General features: G+C 44.0%; 4 protein-coding genes across 4 annotated transcripts; all 4 read left to right on the top strand.

Annotated features, from left to right (window-relative positions):
• LOC8067902 (WAT1-related protein At4g01440) lies at positions 1,182 to 5,756 on the top strand. The gene is made up of 6 exons (XM_021450498.1): positions 1,182 to 1,455; positions 1,608 to 1,670; positions 1,789 to 1,905; positions 2,027 to 2,432; positions 5,031 to 5,182; positions 5,464 to 5,756. The coding sequence occupies exons 1-6, from the start codon at positions 1,265 to 1,267 to the stop codon at positions 5,606 to 5,608; spliced, it is 1,074 nt and encodes a 357-aa protein (XP_021306173.1). The 5' UTR covers positions 1,182 to 1,264; the 3' UTR covers positions 5,609 to 5,756.
• Positions 5,989 to 9,369, top strand: LOC8067903 (WAT1-related protein At3g30340). Its single transcript, XM_002436302.2, has 6 exons — positions 5,989 to 7,273; positions 7,434 to 7,496; positions 7,620 to 7,736; positions 8,207 to 8,624; positions 8,770 to 8,921; positions 9,063 to 9,369. The coding sequence occupies exons 1-6, from the start codon at positions 7,083 to 7,085 to the stop codon at positions 9,193 to 9,195; spliced, it is 1,074 nt and encodes a 357-aa protein (XP_002436347.1). The 5' UTR covers positions 5,989 to 7,082; the 3' UTR covers positions 9,196 to 9,369.
• Positions 9,711 to 11,096, top strand: LOC8067904. The gene has a single exon (XM_002436303.2). It carries the CDS (start codon positions 10,105 to 10,107, stop codon positions 10,702 to 10,704), a length of 600 nt encoding a protein of 199 aa, XP_002436348.2. The 5' UTR covers positions 9,711 to 10,104; the 3' UTR covers positions 10,705 to 11,096.
• LOC8067905 lies at positions 12,658 to 20,566 on the top strand. Its single transcript, XM_002436304.2, has 4 exons — positions 12,658 to 12,905; positions 13,154 to 13,402; positions 16,367 to 19,728; positions 19,962 to 20,566. The coding sequence occupies exons 2-4, from the start codon at positions 13,391 to 13,393 to the stop codon at positions 19,963 to 19,965; spliced, it is 3,378 nt and encodes a 1,125-aa protein (XP_002436349.2). The 5' UTR covers positions 12,658 to 12,905; positions 13,154 to 13,390; the 3' UTR covers positions 19,966 to 20,566.

A 20,801-nucleotide genomic window follows, 5' to 3' on the forward strand; every position in this document is an offset into this window, starting at 1 on the left:
CTAAGGTGGAGAAGATATTGGTGTTGGAACACAATCTCCAGAACATGGCACGAATTCTGCTTCAGGATCTTGTCTGAATTCTGAATCTAACCACTGAAAGTGACCATTGTTGCCAGATGCACGTATATATGCTGGTGCAAGTGGATATTAACTTGCATGCGCAGTTACTAGCTAGTACCACTGAAACTGAAAATGACCATTGAGCAGGTGCTCACTACACAATGTCTACTAGCTCTTGTCGTCAGCGAGATGAAGAGCCCCCAGTCCATCCAGGTCATGCTGGCCACTTGTTGCAGCCAAGTGCAGAGGCACAATATATGGCATGTGTTGCGCTTGCGCACCGCTCTGTCCATTCCTTTGTTGCCAGTGATACTAATACTGATGCACCACCAGTGAAACAGGAGTGAGGTAAGTACTATATCCATGTTATGCACAGGTGATCTGATCACAATGGTGGATGAGGCACAGAGCTTTCAAACATGCATGGATATACGAGGTGATCACCCCACTAATTCTCCTGCTTTCCCTTTGGATTGGGCAGCGGCGCCTTTCTTTCGCTACGGAGTAGTACTGCACGCTCATCACTGATGCGAAAGGCGTGGAGCTTGTAGGACAGGCAGGACTTTCCAACGCTCACCAAAGTGTGCAAGCAATTGGGTTGGGCCTGCCTGCTGCTAGCTGCTTGCATAACCTTCATTTCAGTCAGTAGTGCTGAATGTTCCCTACTTTTTGTTAATTACCTCCACTCTCAAATTCAGGACAAAATTGAGAAGACATTTGTGGGGTTAAAATAACTTTTCATGGTGCTCAAGAGCTAGCAGAGAATTATATCAGGATGGACTGTTCCAGGATTCTTCACTTTCATATTATCTTATTCATTTACACGACTGATTTGCATTGATTCTGGATGTCTCATATGTGTCCTTACCAGCTGAACATACACACACACACACACACACACACACACACACACACACACACACACACACACACACACACACACACACACACACACACACACACACACACATTTATATGTTTTTCAAGTCATCGATCCGCATTGGAGAGCCTTTATCGCCTTTTGTTTGTGGGTAAAGGGTAACTAGGCATATGCTGTCACATCTCTTCTTTTTTTTTATCAGGCGCACTACGAACGAAGTAAAAGACCTATAAATAGTCCATTGCAGGAGCATTGTTGTGGCAAAATTCAGGTGAGGTGGTGAAGCCGGTGGCCAAACGGTTACACAGCACACTCAAAGCAGCAATGTTGGGGATGGCACGCATCAACGAGTGGAAGCCGGTGATCGCGATGCTAGTCTTCGACCTCATCTCCGCCGTGACAACAGCCCTGATCAAGAAGGCGCTGCAGGAAGGGCTCGACCGCCTGGTGCTCATCACGCTGCGGCAGCTTGTGGCCACGGTCTTCCTCGCTCCAATTGCCTACTTCAGAGAGCGGTACATGCATGTGACATTTTTTCAGAGAACTGAATGACCAAAGTTCAGATTCAGAACCAACCTCGCTACTGCAAAGCTTATGATGTTGTAAACTTGTAATGTGATGCTAATGCTGGTGCATTGCCATGCCTCTTTTTTGTCCTTTCATGCAGGAACACAAGGCCTAAGCTCACACTAGAGATCCTAGTCTACCTCTTCTTCAGTGCAGCATTTGGGTACGTACAGTCACAGATTCTAGTCAGTCTTTTTTTTTTCTTTATGATGAGGATTCATAGCATTTCTGTCTGATTCACTATTCCTTTTTTGCTGCTCCTGTCCTGTGATCCTGTCCAGCGCCGCACTCTCTCAGTACACCTTCTTCTACGGGCTTCAGTACACGACCGCAACGTTCGCCATAACTTTCACCAACGTGGCTCCTGTGCTCACTTTCCTCATTGCAGTCTTGCTAAGGTGCTCTTTCCAGCATCTTTCAGTCTCCTGAACCTGCTCATCTGATGAAACTGAAACTCTGAAACTGCTGAAACTCTGAAACTGAAAGTCTGAAACCGGCCCTTTCGTTCCTTCCATTCAGGGTGGAGTCACTGAACATGAAGAACAAGGCAGGAGCAGCGAAGATCGTCGGAACGCTCACGTCGTTCGCCGGCGTCATGCTCCTGACCCTCTACAAGGGCGTCTCCCTGACGCACCTAGCTGACGAACCTAGCCCGGATCACCACGGAGCAGCACCAGGGTCGTCGTCTGACAGGAAGAGCTGGACGCTGGGCACTCTGGCATTGCTCGCCAACTGCCTGTGCTTCTCCTTCTGGCTTCTCCTGCAGTCCAGGCTGACCAAGAAATACCCGGCGCTCTACTCCAGCACGGCCTACATGTTCCTCATCAGCTCGCTGCAGGGCGGGGCCCTCACGGCGGCCATCCAGAGGCGAGCTTCGGTGTGGGTTCTGACAAGGCCGCTGGAGATCGTTACGGTCTTATATACAGTAAGTAAGCTGATGACGACCTTATTTTCCTTATCGCCACTTTCCGTTGTTATATCGTCTTTACGACTCTCTCTACCTCGATGCAAAGACGCATAAACTTTTTACGTGTTGAGGAAAAATATCATCTTTTCGCCTACTTCTGTTTTTTTTTTTTTTTGGTATATATTAAAATCTAAAAAGCCCTCCAATCCCTGCTTGGCTAAGTGAAGCCATTGTCGGCACGGTAGTAATAACAGTACATTTGATAAGTTGTACATAGCCTTTTCAGATAAAAGTACGTAGTATTAAGATGGATGCCACATTTTTTGACATAGATCAGGAAGAATCTATCCTAAAACCCCATGTAGCTTTGACTTAGGAAAGTTAGTAATAAAATAACTTAGCCATTAGCGCACAACTCCTTATTACTTTTTTTTCATCTTTATCTTTAAATAATCTAGTATTGAAGTATCTATGGAGAGTTTATTCTTTTATCCTCTCAAAATCATGACAAGTGGGTCTAGGCTTATGAATCTACCCTATGTGCAACCACATATAAGATAGGGCGGATGCAGCGGTGGGGCGACGCCATGCGGTGGGGGTGGGGTGGGGCTCTAGATCCCTACTGCCATCAAACCTATGGAGCCCCCTTAGCCCCTCCTAGAAATTTTTGTCATGGATACACCTTGAGGATCGGTGAAGCAATGTTATAGTCAAGGGACGCCACCGTCAGGAGGAGGAGGTGTTGCAAGGGGACAATCTAGTCAAGTTTATCCTTGAACTTGTAGTTTTTCCCCGATTACGTTGCCCTTATTATGTTTGTAGTAGCCCATAGTTGAATCCTACCTGGCTTGACAGGCATCGCTTGTCTTAGTGATTTCCTTGAGCATGTGAAGAGCCTTGGGATGGGAAGAGAACACAAGCTTAAGTTAATTCCAAAACTGAAGCCTCACACTTAAGACGGATACCTCAAGGCAAGAAGGGGCTAAAAGAAAGGATAGGAAGGGGCTTAACATAGAAGTTTCCTCCCATACTGCCCTCCCTCAAATGGAAGTAGCCCCCACGGACTTGGCCTCCTTACAGGTCCAAAGAAGGATATCAAGAAGAGTAGTTGTAGCATTTGACGTCCACTGGAAGTGCGGTTGCTTCTTAGACCACTTCTTGGCAGCGACAATGATAGAAGAGGTGGCAGAGTTGATGACGACAAGAGCGGCAACACCGAGAGCCACAATAGCAAGGGGGGTAGCGGTGGAGGAAGCTAGGGTCACGAAGGCCTCAACTGAAGTGGAGGTGGTGATGACGACGAGAGTGGTGGCGCCGAGAGCCACAACAACGAGGAGGATTGTGGTGGAGGCTTCCACGAAGGCGGAGGTGGCCATGGTGCAATTTTTCACTCTTCAGTAACCAAGAGCGGATCTAGCGGTGGGGCGAGGAGGGCTCAATCCCCTCTGCTGCCACCAAACCCATGGACCCTCCTTAGCCCCTCCGAGGAATTCTTGCCATGTATGCACCTTGAGGAGAGACTGAAGTTGTCAGAGGTTAAAATGATATGTAATTCATGATTTTGGGCTGGCAGAGTGGGTTAAGTTTTTTATGGGCTTCAATGAAGTGAAAAGACCCGTTGGTAACCCACCTTTCTACCTTCTTCGTGCTCCTCATTCTCTCAATTCCTTGGTTGTCAGTTGTGAGCTATGGTAGGTGGGGGATGTGGCATGAGAGCAACCAGAGTGCTACCAGAAAGTGTAGATGCGCAAGGGAGACAGAGAGGATGGGTGGATGCACAAGGGGTAGGCGCAGGCACGACTCTCAGCGGCTGAACATGTCCAATGGGATGATCGGGAACGAGTGCACGACAAGGAGGCAGAGTTTTTTTTGACAGAATACAAGGAGGCAGAGTAGAAAACCTTGTGAAAACTTGCTTTTGTATTGCCAAAAGAATAGCTTCATGCCTTCTCACCATAGTATGAACTTGATTTCTTGAGCCCTACAAGATATTTGTCCTGGATCCGCCATTGTTATAAAAGTCGGATTCCCCATCCATACATGAATTATACCTAACATTAAAGAGCGGACTTGATCCCTGCAACCTCTATGTAAGGGGGGACGATCGGTGGAAACGGATGCATGCAAACAGACGTCAATAACACAAGATCTCCATGAACCTTATATGATTGTTGTCATGAACGCCTCACCACTCGTTGGATTGATTTGTGTCTTATCTGCTGGCTCTCTCAATTTGACGCAGTCCATATGCATTCAACAAAGACTATTGCCAGCGCGCGCGATTTAATCCCATCCCATCCTTCTTCTTTTTCATCTAACGCGATCCGATGTAGCTAGCTAGATTATCAAAGCACACATGCATGAGCTTGGGTGGCCCTTCTAATCTGCCTCTCACGTGAATACAAATGTTCAGTACTATACTTGATAAGTAAATCCAGACGGGAGAGTACACACCACACAAACGACACAACAATTTTTGTGCAAATGTTTCTTGTCTTAGAAAAAGGATCACAAGCTGATGAATAATTCTCATTCATGTATCTGTTCGCACAACTTAAATCAAATCAAAATTTATATTTCAAGCACACACATATATATATCATGTTTATGTTTCAGGGAGTCATGGGGTCCGGAGTGGGCTACGTGTTGATGACGTGGTGCGTGGAGAAGAGAGGGCCGGTGTTCACGTCAGCCTTCATCCCTGTCATCCAGATCATGGTTGCCATGATCGATTTCTTCTTTCTCCATGAGAATCTCTATCTTGGAAGGTAATTAAGCTATCTGCTAGCTTTATTATTGTCCTCATCAACATCGCATCGATCATCAGCTGAAGAATTGAAAGCTGTTGGCTAGCAAAATGCATGAGCAGGCCATAAGAAAAAAATAAATAAAAACAGGAGTATCCATACTATATAGCTAGCTCTGCAGACGCCTACATATATAGTACATCACGTTGAGGTGATGGCATGCAGCTAGCTGGGTTTTTGGAACTGCAATGGATGGACGAAATTGCATCACTTTTGTGTTTTGTTGTTATCCATGCGTGCAGTGTTCTGGGATCCATACTCTTGATTCTGGGCCTCTATATTCTGCTGTGGGGAAAGAAGAGGGATGCCTCAGAAGCATCATCATCAGCTGCTGACAAGGAAGAGGAGGAGGAGGAGGAGGACAAAGAGAAGCAAGTCAGATCATGAAGACCAGCAGACCACTCTTATCTTTTTTTTTTCCAAAACAAACAAATTAAACCAGAGGATGAGGAGGACCAAAAGATACAGTTCTTTGGACTGTGATGGATACTTGACATATATACTTAATATAATAATTTCCTTCTTTCATGATTTACTATTACAGTACTCCTCTAGATGGAACTAGTACTAATGTACTAAGAAGAATGGTCTAATAATTCTGCTAGTATATACAGTATTTTAATTTCCTTTGAGGCCAAATTGGTATATATATATAAGCATCTGTGTTGTTTCCTGTCTAAAAAGAAACATTAGTATTTCATTTCCCCATAAAAATAAAGATAGCACTACTTGTATTCTAGCATCTGTTTTTGCTTACTCTAATTAATATCCTAGTTTTCTTAGTGTGCCCAAGCTCAACCATGCATGGAAAAAGTTACCATGCATGCAATTAATCTCTCCAAAGTTCAGTCCTATCTAGGATCTTAGAGAAGGGGGCCGGTGGAAGATTGTCACCCATAATTCGACACGTTAGAAGTTTTTTTCTGTCACATTGAACACGGAACTGCATTGGGTGCGTGGGAGGAAGAAAAGGAGAGAAATGTTCTTCATACACACATGGCGGTTGTCTTGTACCCCAAATTCGCCATTCTCCTATGAGGGCGGCTTAGCGAGCGAGAATAGATGCTCCGGATTTGATGTGGACCTAAAGCAACGTATTGCCAATGAAAGCAGAGACAGTGGGCATTGGATTTTAGTCCTTTCTCATGGAAAAAGATACATGCATACTGGTGCATGTTTTTTATTTCCTAGCTACATATCGGTGCATGTTCTTAAACAAGCCCTAAATAGAGGTAGTCATGACAATATGCCTGATGAGTGTTGAAGCAGGCAGCATCCAATGCCCCTACAGTAGAAGCGATTGACACATCCTATCACGGGTCAGGTCACAACAATACCCTGCTTGCCAAAACTGATAAAAAAGATGAGGAGCTTTTAAATGTTCGATCCACTGCACTGCACTACCTAAAGAGCTGGGTATTCTGTTCACTTGGCTGCACAATTTGCTCACTGATCAAACATGCACATCTTCCAGATTGCAAATATAATATTCTCAGGTCAGCAAAGCATGCAAATAATGTAAGCCAATGGTTGCTAAGTGCTTTGTCCTATACCCAATGCAAAACCGTACCCTATTAGTCACAACTCAAGCTAGAGCATGATCACGTGTTAGGAAAACGATCGAAACGAGGTCGATTGGGAACATCCTTTCAGATGCCATTGCAAACATCATCAGCACCTCAGCATGTAGCTAGCAGCACTATAAAACCATGACATAACCAGAACAGACTGCTCAGGTCATCACACAAAGCCATCGTCAGATCAAAGCTATCTAGCTCAGGATCGAGAACAGCTATAGCTAGCTAGCTAGCTAGGGCTATCTGAAGCTGGTTAGTTGTGCTGCTGCTTGAATTGAATCGAGATGTGGAGTGCAGGATGCATGGAACAGTGGGCGCCGACGGCGGCAATGGTGGCCACCAACGTCGTGATCGCCGTCATGAACGCGCTGATCAAGCAGGCACTGAACCAGGGCATGAACAGGCTGGTCCTCATCACTTTCCGGCAGATGCTGGCCACCCTGTTCCTTGGCCCCATTGCCTACTTCAAGGAAAGGTAGGTGATGCTGTACGTGCTTAATTTTGTGGTGTCAAAAAGCCATCCAAAGGGAAAAATATGAACAGTAGATGGTCGTTTCAAGCATTCATGGGTATATATTTCACTATATATTATATTGTTGACGGCCATTGTTTCTTTTTCTTTTCCCTTCAACCAGGAAGATGAGACCAAAGTTCACTACCGAAATCTTTGTCTACACGTTCCTCAGTGGAATTCTTGGGTAAACACCAACTCCACTCTCTCTCACACACACTATGCTATTAATGATTCAGTTGGTTGTTCTTCATTGTTCCTGGACTAATTATGTAAATCGTTTCTTAATTTCACTTGTTGCCGGCTGCAGGCCGGTGCTGCTTCAGTACACATTGTTTGTCGGATTGGATTACACGACAGCAACATTTGCTGCAACTTTCGGAAATTTGCTTCCGGTGGTTACTTTTCTGATATCACTGGCTTTCAGGTAAAAACCCACCTTCTTTCAGCAGCAGCTTGAAAGGCTCCCCCTTTCTCTATATCTTTTGTTTTTGCAAAATCTATACCGTAAATTTGCATTATAAAACTGGATGGCACAAAAAAATTGACTACAAAGTAGCAGACTGTGTCACTCGCAAAAAAAAACAAAAAAAAAGAGGTAGCAGAGTGTGCTATCACTGCTACTAAGAAAAGAAGAAGAAATTGATATAGTGCCATCGCTGCTATGGAACCTTATACTTTCCAAATCAACCAGTACATCCTAAATGAAGTGCCTAAAAAGGACACTTCAACTCTGTTCCCATGAGAAATTAAAGTTAGCTGGTTTTAAAATGCGCCCCAGATTAAGCACATGCTACAACGACTAACGATCCCCAGCAGAGCACATTAGGTCAACTCATCACCTGACCATTTAATAATATATTATATAAGCTCACGATAGTCAACTTCATCTTTCAGATTTGAAGCACTGGAGGTGAGGAGCAGGTCAGGGAGCGCCAAGATCTCAGGGACACTCATCTCCCTCGGCGGCGCAATGATGCTCACCTTCTACAAGGGTTCAGCACTGACCCACACCACCACATCGCCGTCGCTGTCATCCATGGCTCCATCCTCCTCCGGCAGCAGCGGCGAGCACGGCACGGTCCGGTGGGTGCTGGGCTCCGTCTCCATGCTCGCCAACGTGGTCGGCTTCGCGCTGTGGCTGCTCCTGCAGCGGAAGTTCACCCGGAAGTACCCGACCGTGTACTCGGCGACGGCGTTCATGTCGCTCTTCAGCTTCGTCCAGGCCGGAGCGCTCGCTCTGTCGATCCAGAGGAGCAGCCTTGCCGTGTGGGCTCTCAGGGGCACCCTAGAGATCGCCACGGTGGTCTACTGTGTAAGATTTCTTGTCTTGCAGACTGCAGACACATTTGTTACTGCTGTTGATGTGCTACGTGCTTGGATTTAGTATTTGCTAATTAATCTCCATATAAACTAATTGGGCAGCATTGATGATGCAGAATGCATGTTTGTGCATGCAGGGTATAGTGGCATCTGGCATTGGGTACCTTCTGCTCACATACTGCGTGGAGAAGAGAGGCCCTGTGTTCACTGCTGCCTTCAGCCCGCTCGCGCAGATCTTCGTCGCCGGCATCGATCTCTCCATTCTCCATGAACCTCTCTACCTTGGAAGGTGAGAGGTCACAACGCAATGCTGCTCATCCCATCGATCTGCTACCTAACTGCAGCCTCATTTTCACTGAAGACTGAACATTGTGCCGTTCCTCACTGAACATTCACCCTAGCTAACTGTTGCTCTGTTTTCACGTTGCAGCGTGCTAGGATCAGTGCTGGTTATTATCGGACTCTACCTTGTGCTGTGGGGTAAGAAAGAGGAAGCTGCTGCTGCTGCTGCTTCGGCGAAGCCAGTTCAGGAGACCGAGGTAGAACAGCAAGAGAAAGTGTGATTCTTTTTATTACTCATCACAGTGTGACAGAGCAGAGACCATACAGTTAGAAGAAGCCTGTGTGAGTGTGACAGAGTGTATATGATCTCCAAGCTCTTACTGCTGCTTGTATTCTACTAGGTCATCCAAATATATCTCTTAATGCTGTAAATAAAATTCTCTTAAGGCCCTGTTTAGTTTCCCACCCAAAAATTTTTCATCCATCCCATCGAATCTTTGGACACATGCATGGAACATTAAATATAGATAAAAAAATAAACTAATTACACAGTTTAGTTGAGAATCGCGAGACGAATCTTTTAAGCCTAGTTACTCCATGATTAGCCTTAAGTGCTACAGTAACCCACATATGCTAATGACAGATTAATTATGCTTAATAAATTTGTCTTGCAGTTTCCTGACGAGCTATGTAATTTGTTTTTTTATTAGTTTCTAAAAACCCCTCCCGACATTCTTCCGACACATCCGATGTGACATCCAAAAAATTTTCATTCCCAATCTAAACAGGCCCTAAGTGTTGAGAAAGAGGCTGCCAAAGTTCAGGCTTCACTATTTCAGAGCTAACGTACAGCACTATCGACTGGTGGTACGGTTGGGCCACCATCCACGTGTACGTCGCTGACAAGTGGGTCCAGAGAGCCTCATGTCGCTCAAGAATAGCAAAGCACTCTACTACTAGTAGCTGTTGAATGGTTCTGCTAGCTCGCTCGGTCAGTAAAGGTCTCTGCATCAGACACTTGTCTCTCCCGCTCCGACAACAACTCCTCGCCTCCCAGCTCTTAGCACACATCTGGGCGATAAAACACATAGTTGCATTCATTCTACACCAGCAAGATCAGAAACAGTGTGCGTGAATCATATCCAGCACGATCGGATCGAAGAACGAAGCCATCGTCGTCACAACGCACAATGCAAGAACGCCGCCGCACCGCCGCCATGGGTGGTGTCACCGTGACGACGCCGCTCTGCTACCTGGCAGTGGCCGCGGCCTCGGCCCTGCTTCTGCTGAGCACCGCCGTGGCGCCGTGCAGCGCGCAGGTGGTGGTGACCATCGAGGAGGCGTGCCGGATGGCGACGAGCGGCGGCGCGGGGAAAGTGAGCTACGACCACTGCGTGGCGTCGCTGGCGTCGGACGCGCGGAGCCGCGACGCCGCGGATCTGCACCACCTGGCCGCGCTGGCCGCGCGGATCGCGGTGGAGCACGCGGCGGCGACGGAGGCCAAGATCGAGGACCTGGGCGAGGTGGAGGAGAGCCCCCACGCGCGCGCGCGCCTGCACCACTGCCTGGACCTCTACAACGCCGCCGCCGACGTCCTGCGCGACGCGCTCGACAACCTCCACGCCCGCGTCTACGGCAAGGCGTCCCAGCAGCTGGCCGCCGCGCTGGGCGCCGCCGAGAGCTGCGAGGACGTCTGGAAGGGCGAGGAGCACGTCCCCGTCGCCGCGCACGACAGGGAGTACGGCCGCATGGCGTTGGTCGCGCTCGGCCTCACCAGCGGCATCGCTTGATCGCGCCTACTACGCTAATGCTGTCGTCTCATCGATTCATCATCGCGTCGATCGATCGGTCCATTACACTTGTCAGCCCGAACGCCATTGACGACGCCATGGCTGTCGTCAAGTCGTCATCATAAAAGCTATATAAAGTCGCATCATCTGTCTCCTTGGAAGTTGGAAATATAATCCTGACATGCATGTATGTAGAAAGGGCATGCGTGCATGTATGTAGGGCGATACATATACACTCCTATCTGTTGTTGTTCGTTCTTTGGGTTTGTAGGACTTTGAACGGTTGCATGGTGGTAAGTATATAAATCACATCTTGAATGAACTACCACACAAGATCTTGCAAGGGCTAATTCCCCCCTCTATTTCTGTTTATCTTATCATTTCTATTGTCATATGATCTTTTTATACTATTACTAGCATGGCTTGAGCATCACTGTTGGTGTAGTAGAGATGTGTTATCTATCTTGATTTCGACCTCGTTTGACAATATAGTTAGTTTTAAACCATGTCTTTGGTGTAGTTTATTGGATTAGCTTAGGCACTTTCTAAGCCTTACATTAGTAAAGATTAGTAAATAACAAAGCCATCCACACTTATTCATTGTGGATTAATTCAATATAAACATGGGTTGGAATTGATACTTTGAGGGAAAATCTACAACTTCACCATACACTTGGGGTTCACGAGTTGCATGCTTACATAGCACCAACAATGGGCTACATGCCTACATTTAGAGCAACTCCAGCAGTAGCCCCCCAAAACTAAGCCCCTATTTTTAATTTGGGTGCTCCCCCTACTTCTTGGGGCTCTACTTTTTTGCTTCAACTCCAACAGTAGCACCCAAATTTGAGCCCCCAAACCTATTCCAGATAGAATGACAGAAGGGACCCACTCGTCAGTGTCTTTTTCTTCTTCCTCTTTCTTCTTCCTTTGGACATGGACACAACTAGAGCATCGAGCCGGTTACCGTAGGGTGTCATGCACATGCAAGGGTAAAGAGAGAGGGAGCATGCGCTGGGGCTAGAACACACAATGGAGGATGGGGGCTGCCCTGTTGGGCCAACAGGAATGGGGTCTGGGGGAGAAATATGGGTGCCCAGCCAAATATGGGGTCTGGAGTAGGGGCCCTGCTGGAGTAATGTTTTTAGCATGGGCACCCATATTTAGCTATTGGGGCTTGAGTAGGGGCCCTGCTGGAGTTGCTCTAACACCACTAATAAGCCAAGTTAAAATCTAGAGGTTATATCTCACCAGATATAACGAGGGAGAGGTCCGCATCAACCGCGGACGTGTGCGGTGGCGAACGACCTTGCTTATTAGGGGTCGTTCACCCTTGGCGGCGCAAGCATTCTCGACGATGTGGAACCTGTCGACACCGAGGCCTTGTTTAGATCTAAAAAGTTTTTGGATTTTAACATTGTAGCACTTTCGTTTTTATTTGATAAACATTGTCCAATCATGGAGTAAATAGACTTAAAAGATTTGTCTCGCGATATATAAATTAGTTTTTATTTTCTTCTATATTTAATGCTCCATGCATGTGCTGTAAGATTCGATGTGACGGGAAATTTTAAATTTTTTTTAATTTTTGGAGTATAAACAAGGCCCGAGGTGGGAACCCTCAGTCAGCTATCTTCATGTGTACTAACATTCTCATTTTGCAGCAAGGATGGAGGGAGTAACTAATAAATTCAATCCCTCCAGTTTCCTAAAAAAAAAGTTTTCTTCATCATTACACTACAGAGATTCAGACACACAGACTTTAACCTTTACCGCGTTAACTTTACCTTTATATTACCATCTACCAACAAAGAATCTGTTTATCGATGATGCGTGAAGTAGAGCACAACTAAAGCATGCAAAAGGAAGCACGCAAGGAATAATATTAGAGCAGCAAGTAATGCACACAGCTAGCTGTTTGCGTGCCGCGTGCGAGATTGCGGGAGTGCTGACAGAACCATATATATTTAGGGTTGTCGGTGGACTTCACAAACATTATACTGCTGACATATATCGTTCATCTTCGTTTCATGAGCACCTGCTGAGATTGATCGATTCATCGTCTTCATCTAACTTCAAGCATGCAGCATGGAATGCATTAATAAGTTACTGCAGAGAGGTAGATCATGTACGTGTTCAGCTATCTAGTCTAGCACTCTTAACTATCTGGACTGTTCTTCTTGACGCCGTGATCGATCAAGGTAATTATATATTGAGCAATATTATTGTAGCCTTCTTTCCACTCCAAATACGATTAATTCGTCCGTGCATTGACATAGTTACAGTATTATTCTGTATACTCCTTATCAACTCTAGCATTTAGGTGCTGTTTGGTTAGCATTTAGTAATTTGCCTGAGACTAGTGTGCTGGGGTTAGCATTTAGTAGTTTGCCTAATAATGTACTCTAATTTCCTCAATCTACATATTTATATATATGCACATGTACAGATTGATCTACTGGTGGAGCAGAATCTGGAGCTTCATCATGGACGGGCTCATGGCTCTGCTACATGCAAATGATATATAGATTTCTCAGAGATGAATCGAAGTCTGTAGTACGAGGCGGCAGATCCAGAAAGCATATGATCGATCTCATCAAAGGTGTTGAGCCCGGCCGTAGCTTGTAAATTGCAATCAATTAAGCAGTCTAAGACAACTAGCAGGCGACAGATCGATCGACTCATCATGCCGTTGCAGGTAAACTAAATTATTCATGCATATGCAGTACTTCTTCTTTTACAAAAATGGTCGCTACATATACTCGATCCCTCTATATTACTAATATTGTTTGCACATTAATTTGACGATACGATGTGCTAATTATATTTGTCTCCGTTACTGTTTTTTCTAATAATCGTGCCTCACCCTCTCCTATCCTATATTTCTCAATCGACTGGATTTGACTCTTCAATCTTGCTCCCTTAATTTCTCTTTGTCATTACTGTTGTTTACGTACGTTGCATTGCACAGTTTGGTTGTCCGATCGGGCTTAATTTTATAATAAAGGATAGTATATATTCAGCTTCATTTATCAATAAGTAGAATCAGATCAATTACTAAAATGTTCTGCCCGTTAACACACAAGCTGCAAATAATTTCATTTATAGCCAAATGGAAGGAAGGATAGAACGAGAGTAAAGTTTTGACTAAACAAGACCAATACGACTAATGGATAACCGCCCATTAAAAGCAAAGAAGTGTAAGGCCGACATCTCTAGATGTTGACCAGCTTGTGTCGGCTGTTCTTGCAGGTCATCATGTCATTGTAATCGTGCTCATTGCTAGAGCCAGTGTGTTCCCATGAAAAGAACTTGCAAAAAAAAATTTTGGTCTACATTTATAAAAAACCACCTAGTTTTTTATTATCCAAACTGCCCAACAAAGCATCGATGCTACTATTAATAACAATGCATTATATTTCTTACTAGCCAATTTTGACCATCTATTAAAAAGATCATCAATACTTCAAGGAGGCAAAATTTTAAAAAGTAAATGTACAACGCACCACAAAAATTTGACATAAAGACCATTGAAAAAAGGTGTTGAACAGTTTCTGTACAATGATAGAAGCAACACTCCTGTCACCATTCCAGTTACGCTTGGCTAGGTTGTTCTTGGTTAGAATCACACCTTTTTTTAAGTACCACAAAAATACTTGTATTTTCATAGGGACTTTTATACCCCAAACATCTTATGAAACAATTACCCCATTGTTAATTAACACAGCATACATGGATTTAATTGTAAAACTTCCGGATGCCTGAAGAGCCCAAACGAAAACATCCATTTCCTCCTCTAAGTTCAAATCGTGTAAAGAAGCTACAATTTTATGCCAATCCTTTAGTTCGCACCCACAAAATTTCGGCGAAAAGAAATATTTAGTGGAGATAAACTAAGAACTTGTCTTTAAAGGTCTCTTTGATGTTCATCAAGCTTTTCCATAAATGCAAGTTTGTTGGTTTTTTACTACAGCTCCCTACAATCTTATCTTTGATGTATTTGTTCCTCAAAAGTTCTTGCCACATGCCATTTTCTTCAACAATTTAAATAACCATTTACTTAACAAATACTTGTTTTGTAAGTACAAATTTTGTATGCCCAAACCGCCCTAAATTTTAGGTTGACATAAAATTTTCCATTTGGCTAATCTATACTTCCTGTGTTGGTAGTTTTGCCAGTAGAATCTTGATCTTAAGCAATCATTTTTTTTCTAATGATATCAGCGCATAAAGTACTGTATCATAGATTAAATCTAATTAACCATTTCAATATTTGTAGCGTACTAGCTAGTAGTGAAAATATACTACGAGTGTTATTAATTATTTTGACTCAAGTATAAATCTTTCTTTTTCTGAATTCATTGGCAAAGCAAGCATTCCTCTTCTCTCTTCAAAGCAAGCACGTACACGTGAGCCCACATTCTGTTGTTTATTTTATATAGGAGTCTCTCTCTTTTAGAGTAACTCCACTAGATTGAGTATCATGTTTCCCTAAAAATTTTCTATGGGGAAAACTGAAAAAGCAATATAGGAGTATCTCCTTAGAGTATCTCCATCACATTGAGTATCCTATTTCGCTTAAAATTTCCTATAAGGGATTGAAAAAGCTGAGAATTGCAAGTTATAGGAGAGTACCGCTGCAATGTGCGACCCATGTATCAATGACAAAGATATCTCCCTTTCTCCTTCCCTTAAAATTTCCTACAGGGGATTGAAAAGCTAAATTGAAAGTTATAGGAGAGTACCCCATGCAACAGTTGGAAGGGGCTCCATGTTGCGGAGTGTGGCGCATGCATGGCACGAGGCAAAGCTGTGGATGCCCGCTTGACACGCGGCGGTGGCTGCTCGCCTAGCCTGCACGGGTGTGTGGCATGGCTAGGACTGGCCTGCACGGATGCATGATGCGGCCGTGGCTACTGACCAGCCGGTCCATTGCTCGATGTTAGCTGCCAGCACCGACCTCTATGCGCAGCACGGTGGTGGTGCCCAGAGCTATGACGATAGGACGAATGTCGGTGATGGGAACAAGAGAAAAGGGGATTGAGAAAAACTAGAGTGGTGATTGGTCCCCTTCATTCCATGAGGGATTAAGGGAAGATTTTGAAGGATTGAGAAAAAAATTAGAAAAAAGGGGATTGTTAGAGCATGTTTTTTTGCTTCAATCTCCTTTATTGCTAGTTTTAAGAAAAGGGGATTAATTTGGTCAATTTGGTGCAGATGTTCATGTATCATTGGAATGCTAGGTCAGGTCATGCTATTAGTGAAGGAACCATGATTTTGGCACTATGTAATTTACACTACCTAAAACTTATGAACATACTAACAATTTGTGAAAATTATTTAAATCTATTGATGTTAATTAATTTTTATGTGGGAAACTAAAATAGTTTCATTTATATATTTTCTAAGATAGAGCTTTATAACATATAAAGTTTATGATGTTGCCTCTTAATTATAGCACTATAAACATTTCTCCATCTCTAACATAAGGCACGTAGTTTTGTATAGCTTCCATCTACAATAGAAGGCATATAGATTTGGACAATGCAATCTGATAAATGCATACCTTGAATAATAACCATATCCCACTACAATATTAACATCCATATAGTACCCAGATCCACCAGAAGTGTCACTTATTTACTAGTAATCAATATTGCAGGAGATTGCGATCAAAGCGAACAATATTGATGGTGCGGTGGAGGAGATAATTGGCTTTCTAGAGCATACAAGACAATGGGGTGTGATATATGTTGATGGCTGGCTTGGATCGGCACTGGGGGCATCTGCCATCCTCAATGCACTCGTCAAACAACTTAGATCACCATTATCAAGGACTGCTACTAGGAAAGCAGCAGGCTTGGATAAGATCATCCACATTGATTGCTCACTTTGGCAAAACAAGAGGTCCTTGCAAAAGGCAATTGCGAAGGAGTTAAGGCTTCCCCAGGAAGTCATGGCCTTCTTCGACCAGGGTGATGAGGAGGATGATTTTGATGGGATAGAGCAAGTTGCTAGAGGTGTGATTCCGCATGTCAAATGGGCAATCTTGAATGAACTTAGCAACTGTAAATTCCTTGTGGTCTTCCACAACGGGAGTGGCAACTATGTGGATCTATGGGAATGTGGTGTCCCTGTCATGGGTGTTATGAGCAAGAGGGTGTTGTGGGCCTCCCAAGGTAGGTTCTTGCTTCATCATAGTAGAACCCAGGAGGATGTGATATCAATGGAGGAGTTAGCTGGGTTGAGTGATGTGGCCATATGGGTTAGTCCACATATTTATATTAACAAGAATGCAATTATGAATGAGAATGATATCATATTGCACTTTCTACTAGCTGAGGCTGATGAAGTTGCTAGGTACAGTGGTGTCCCTGGACCTAACTCTAGCAAGATTGTCTTGGAATGCATCTTTTACAAGGTGTTAAGACGGAACTACAACATAGATTGGGGTATTCATGCAGCCAACTATTGGGTATGTGATGGAATCATAGAGGATGAGAATGATTATGGTAGACCAGCATGGGAGATTGGTGATGCTTTGCACAAGAACATAAACTTAGATTGGTCTATGAGTGTGATGGATGATTTATATAGAATATTACGTGACACAAATTGGAGGCATAGTGAACATTGGGTTTCACTCACTAGCCAAGATGAAGCAACAACTGAAGTCTCAAAATCCTTCTTTACTTTTGACAATATGATATTAGTTGGTGGCATGTTTGAGCAATCATACATGAGCAAGCTGCGTGTGTTACATCTCTCTCACTGCATCTTTAGCTATTCATCTCCTCCATTCCTAGGTTGTAGCAACCTAAGGTTCCTCCTGCTTGACCATTGCGAAGACAAGAAACTTGAACCACATGATGGTCAAAAGGAGGGTTGCAGCCAAGACATTAAAACATGCTTTCATACCTTGTGGGTACTAGAGCTAAGTTACACTAATTGGCATTGGCTGCTATCAAAAGAGATGTTGGATCTAATGGTTGAGCTTAGGGAGTTGAATGTAAAAGGAGCAAACAATATGAGTATGAGGTATCTACATCATTGTAGTGGCTCCAAAAGTAGTATCATCAAGCTCCGAGTGGTAGTGACTACAAAGTCAATTGAAGACGACGAGCTAGTTCAGTCAACTCAGGTGTTAACTAGATCATCTAATAAGGACTATGGCATAAATGGTGTTGGTGACAATAGAGATCAAGTTTCATCATTCCCAGACATATCAAGCTGGCATTTTCTTAAAAGTATCATCCTTGATGGTTGTGGTGAGTTGGAGGAAATTGGATACAATGCCTTGCCCCCATCTCTAGAGTCATTTAGCTTCACCAACAACATCGCCGCTACAAGGATAAAGAGCATCTGCTTCTCAAGATGTGCTAAATTGAAATCCATGTTGCTTACAGGATGGTTTGGTAGCCTTGTGGAGTTGGACATGTCTGACACATTAGTTAAAACCCTTGACCTTAGGGCAGTGAAAGCCCTAGGGCTCAGGAAAATCTTTCTTTTGGGATGTGAGAATCTCTATGCAATACTATGGCCATGGAAGGAAAACAAGAAGATAGAGCTGGAGGTATTGCTCATTGACACCACACATGTAACATGGGATAGGGAATATGCCTCCAAGAAGGAAGAGTCTACTAATGGTAATTTTACAAGTATAGAGTCATCGTTGGTTGCAGTGCATGGCAACGACAAATCATTGGCCTACTCAGATTCATATATTTCCTTGAGGGATCCAAGGCTTTTTCGGTCACTGCTGCGCATCAAACTTGCCAAATTCTTACATGTCAAGATTTCATCTATTGGTGGTCACAAAGGTGTCGCTCCAAGAGCTAATGATACTACTTGCAGCTATAATGAATTACCAGTGCCATTAACCATAAGCTTGCAAGAGACTAGTGGTAGTCTGTACAGCATGGATGATATCATTTCCACCTTCAAAGATAATTCTGATGAAACTATTGGTGCCAATGGAGGAGATGTCGTTGATATTGATATTGCTCCAACAGCGATCATGTGGATGTGGCCTTGCCCACCTATTCCTATGAATTCTAGTTGGGTCCACTGCTACATTAGCATACAAGATGAGACACCACCTGAACTGCATGTCGAAGGGTATACTACTAGTAATACTAGACAAGAAACTAGGATTACTTTGCCAAGTTTTGTGCATGAGAGAACCAAGATCCTACACTTGCACGACAGTTTATCCATCACTAGTATACCTGGTGCGGCACCTACTGGTATAGTAGATTTGAATTGGGATGAACTAGTATGGTGCCGAGTTGAGAGATGCCCCAGCTTAGAAGGATCTGTCTTCACTCCCCCTTCAATACGAGAGAATGAAAAGGACATATTCAAGTGCTTGGAGACGTTCTGGGCATCCCAGCTGCAAAATGTTCGCTATATATGGCACTGGGGCACAACATTCATTCTCCCAGGAGAAGATTCCTTCCATAATCTAACATTCTTACACCTGGAACACTGCCCCAGGCTAGTACATGTGCTCCCATTGTACATATCAAATGACAGTGGATGCTATAACTTGGAAACCCTCGAGATTGTATGTTGTTGTGAGCTCAAAGAGGTTTTCCCAACGGATACAGAAGTGCATGAACAAAAGCCTAGAGAATTCCCGAGGCTGAAGCGCATCCATTTGTATGAGCTACCCATGCTAGAGCACATCTACAGGCACCATATGTTGGCCCGTAACCTTGAGACTGTGAAGATTAGAGGCTGCTGGAGCCTCAAGCGTCTGCCGGCCGTTCGACGACCCCCTCGTCGTCGTCATAGACTAAGCACTGTGGCTGAGGCAGAATTGTTGGATAGCGTGGTGTCATTAGACGGCTTTGAATCCGACGAGGATAAGGCCCAATCGACACTGCCAACGGTGGACTGTGAGGAGGACTGGTGGAATGGCCTTGAGTGGAGTGGGGAAGAGTTTGGCCACCATCCTTGGCACTACAAGCCGTGCCACTCTGCATACCACAAGAGGACCCTGCTGAGAGCCTCTGTACTCAGGTGATGCATGACCCCCCATGACTCCCTCTTTCCTCCTAATATATACGTACTTCTTCCTTATTAATTATTCGTTGGTTTGAATTGTTGCATGCATGCATATGCATTATATTGACCCACGCTAGCTACCTTTTATTTTGTTTATATGGAACAAAACAGTTTGTTAATTGCCTAAACGATGTACAGTACTAGATCATGCATGCATCGCTGACGTATTATTTTCCTTCCTTATGTAGGTAGACAGGCAGTATGCAATATCCTCCCCGTACATGGATATCGATCATCAGCTGGGCATAGATCGATCATTGTTCGCCACAGGAGAAAGGGATGCTTGTATTACTCTGCTTCCTTCAAGTCTTACCTCTGTGTTCTCGCTTCTACACCTTCTGCCTGCATGCATATCGTATAACATGGATATGGATCATATCATGGATGGATGCTAGCTAGCTTGCATTGTGTGTGCTCAGCATCTTTTAATTAATATGCTGCCATGCGGCCATGGTTTCTGTTTTCTGTTTGGTTAATTTGGTGAGCTTGTGAGGAATATATATACATATATATATAAATATAAATAAGGAGCTCATCAGTACAGTACGCCATCAGCTTCAGCGGCAGGCATGAGCAGAGAAGGGAGTGGATGCATGCACACCACCTTGCTCTGATGAGATCCTACTTGGTGTTGTACCGTGCTATGCTCCCATGTAATGTAATGTGTGCTTTGAGTGTGCATCTATGCGTGAGATTTATATTTGCCAGCTACGGGATTGAGACATAATTATTTGTAATAAATAATAACTTGACAGCTATGTGTATGTATATATATGTAAAAACACGTGTGAATATTGGCTTTTTATATATGCATGGTCCATGTCATTGGAGAATCTATATGGTTTGCTTGTATCAGTAATTAAATTAAATATTAGGGTAAATAATGCACTCGATCAAATCGTACTAGAGATGCATGGTCCATGTCTATATGGTTTGCTTGTGTCAGTAATTAAATTAAATATTGTGTCAGTACCTTATTGTAGTATACATGCACCGATTAACACATGGATACTGACCCTCCGGTGCAA

This window comes from Sorghum bicolor, chromosome 10 (assembly GCF_000003195.3).
Source record: "Sorghum bicolor cultivar BTx623 chromosome 10, Sorghum_bicolor_NCBIv3, whole genome shotgun sequence".
NCBI classification, from domain to species: domain Eukaryota; kingdom Viridiplantae; phylum Streptophyta; class Magnoliopsida; order Poales; family Poaceae; genus Sorghum; species Sorghum bicolor.

Excerpts from the sequence above, each read along its gene's own strand:
- LOC8067902 (XM_021450498.1), top strand. The coding sequence starts at position 1,265 with ATGTTGGGGATGGCACGCATCAACGAGTGGAAGCCGGTGATCGCGATG. Across the intron at positions 1,906-2,026 it reads CTCATTGCAGTCTTGCTAAG|GGTGGAGTCACTGAACATGA; the intron begins GTGCTCTTTCCA and ends CCTTCCATTCAG. Across the intron at positions 2,433-5,030 it reads TCGTTACGGTCTTATATACA|GGAGTCATGGGGTCCGGAGT; the intron begins GTAAGTAAGCTG and ends TTTATGTTTCAG.
- LOC8067903 (XM_002436302.2), top strand. The coding sequence starts at position 7,083 with ATGTGGAGTGCAGGATGCATGGAACAGTGGGCGCCGACGGCGGCAATG. Across the intron at positions 7,497-7,619 it reads TTCCTCAGTGGAATTCTTGG|GCCGGTGCTGCTTCAGTACA; the intron begins GTAAACACCAAC and ends TGCCGGCTGCAG. Across the intron at positions 8,625-8,769 it reads TCGCCACGGTGGTCTACTGT|GGTATAGTGGCATCTGGCAT; the intron begins GTAAGATTTCTT and ends TTGTGCATGCAG.
- LOC8067904 (XM_002436303.2), top strand. The coding sequence starts at position 10,105 with ATGCAAGAACGCCGCCGCACCGCCGCCATGGGTGGTGTCACCGTGACG.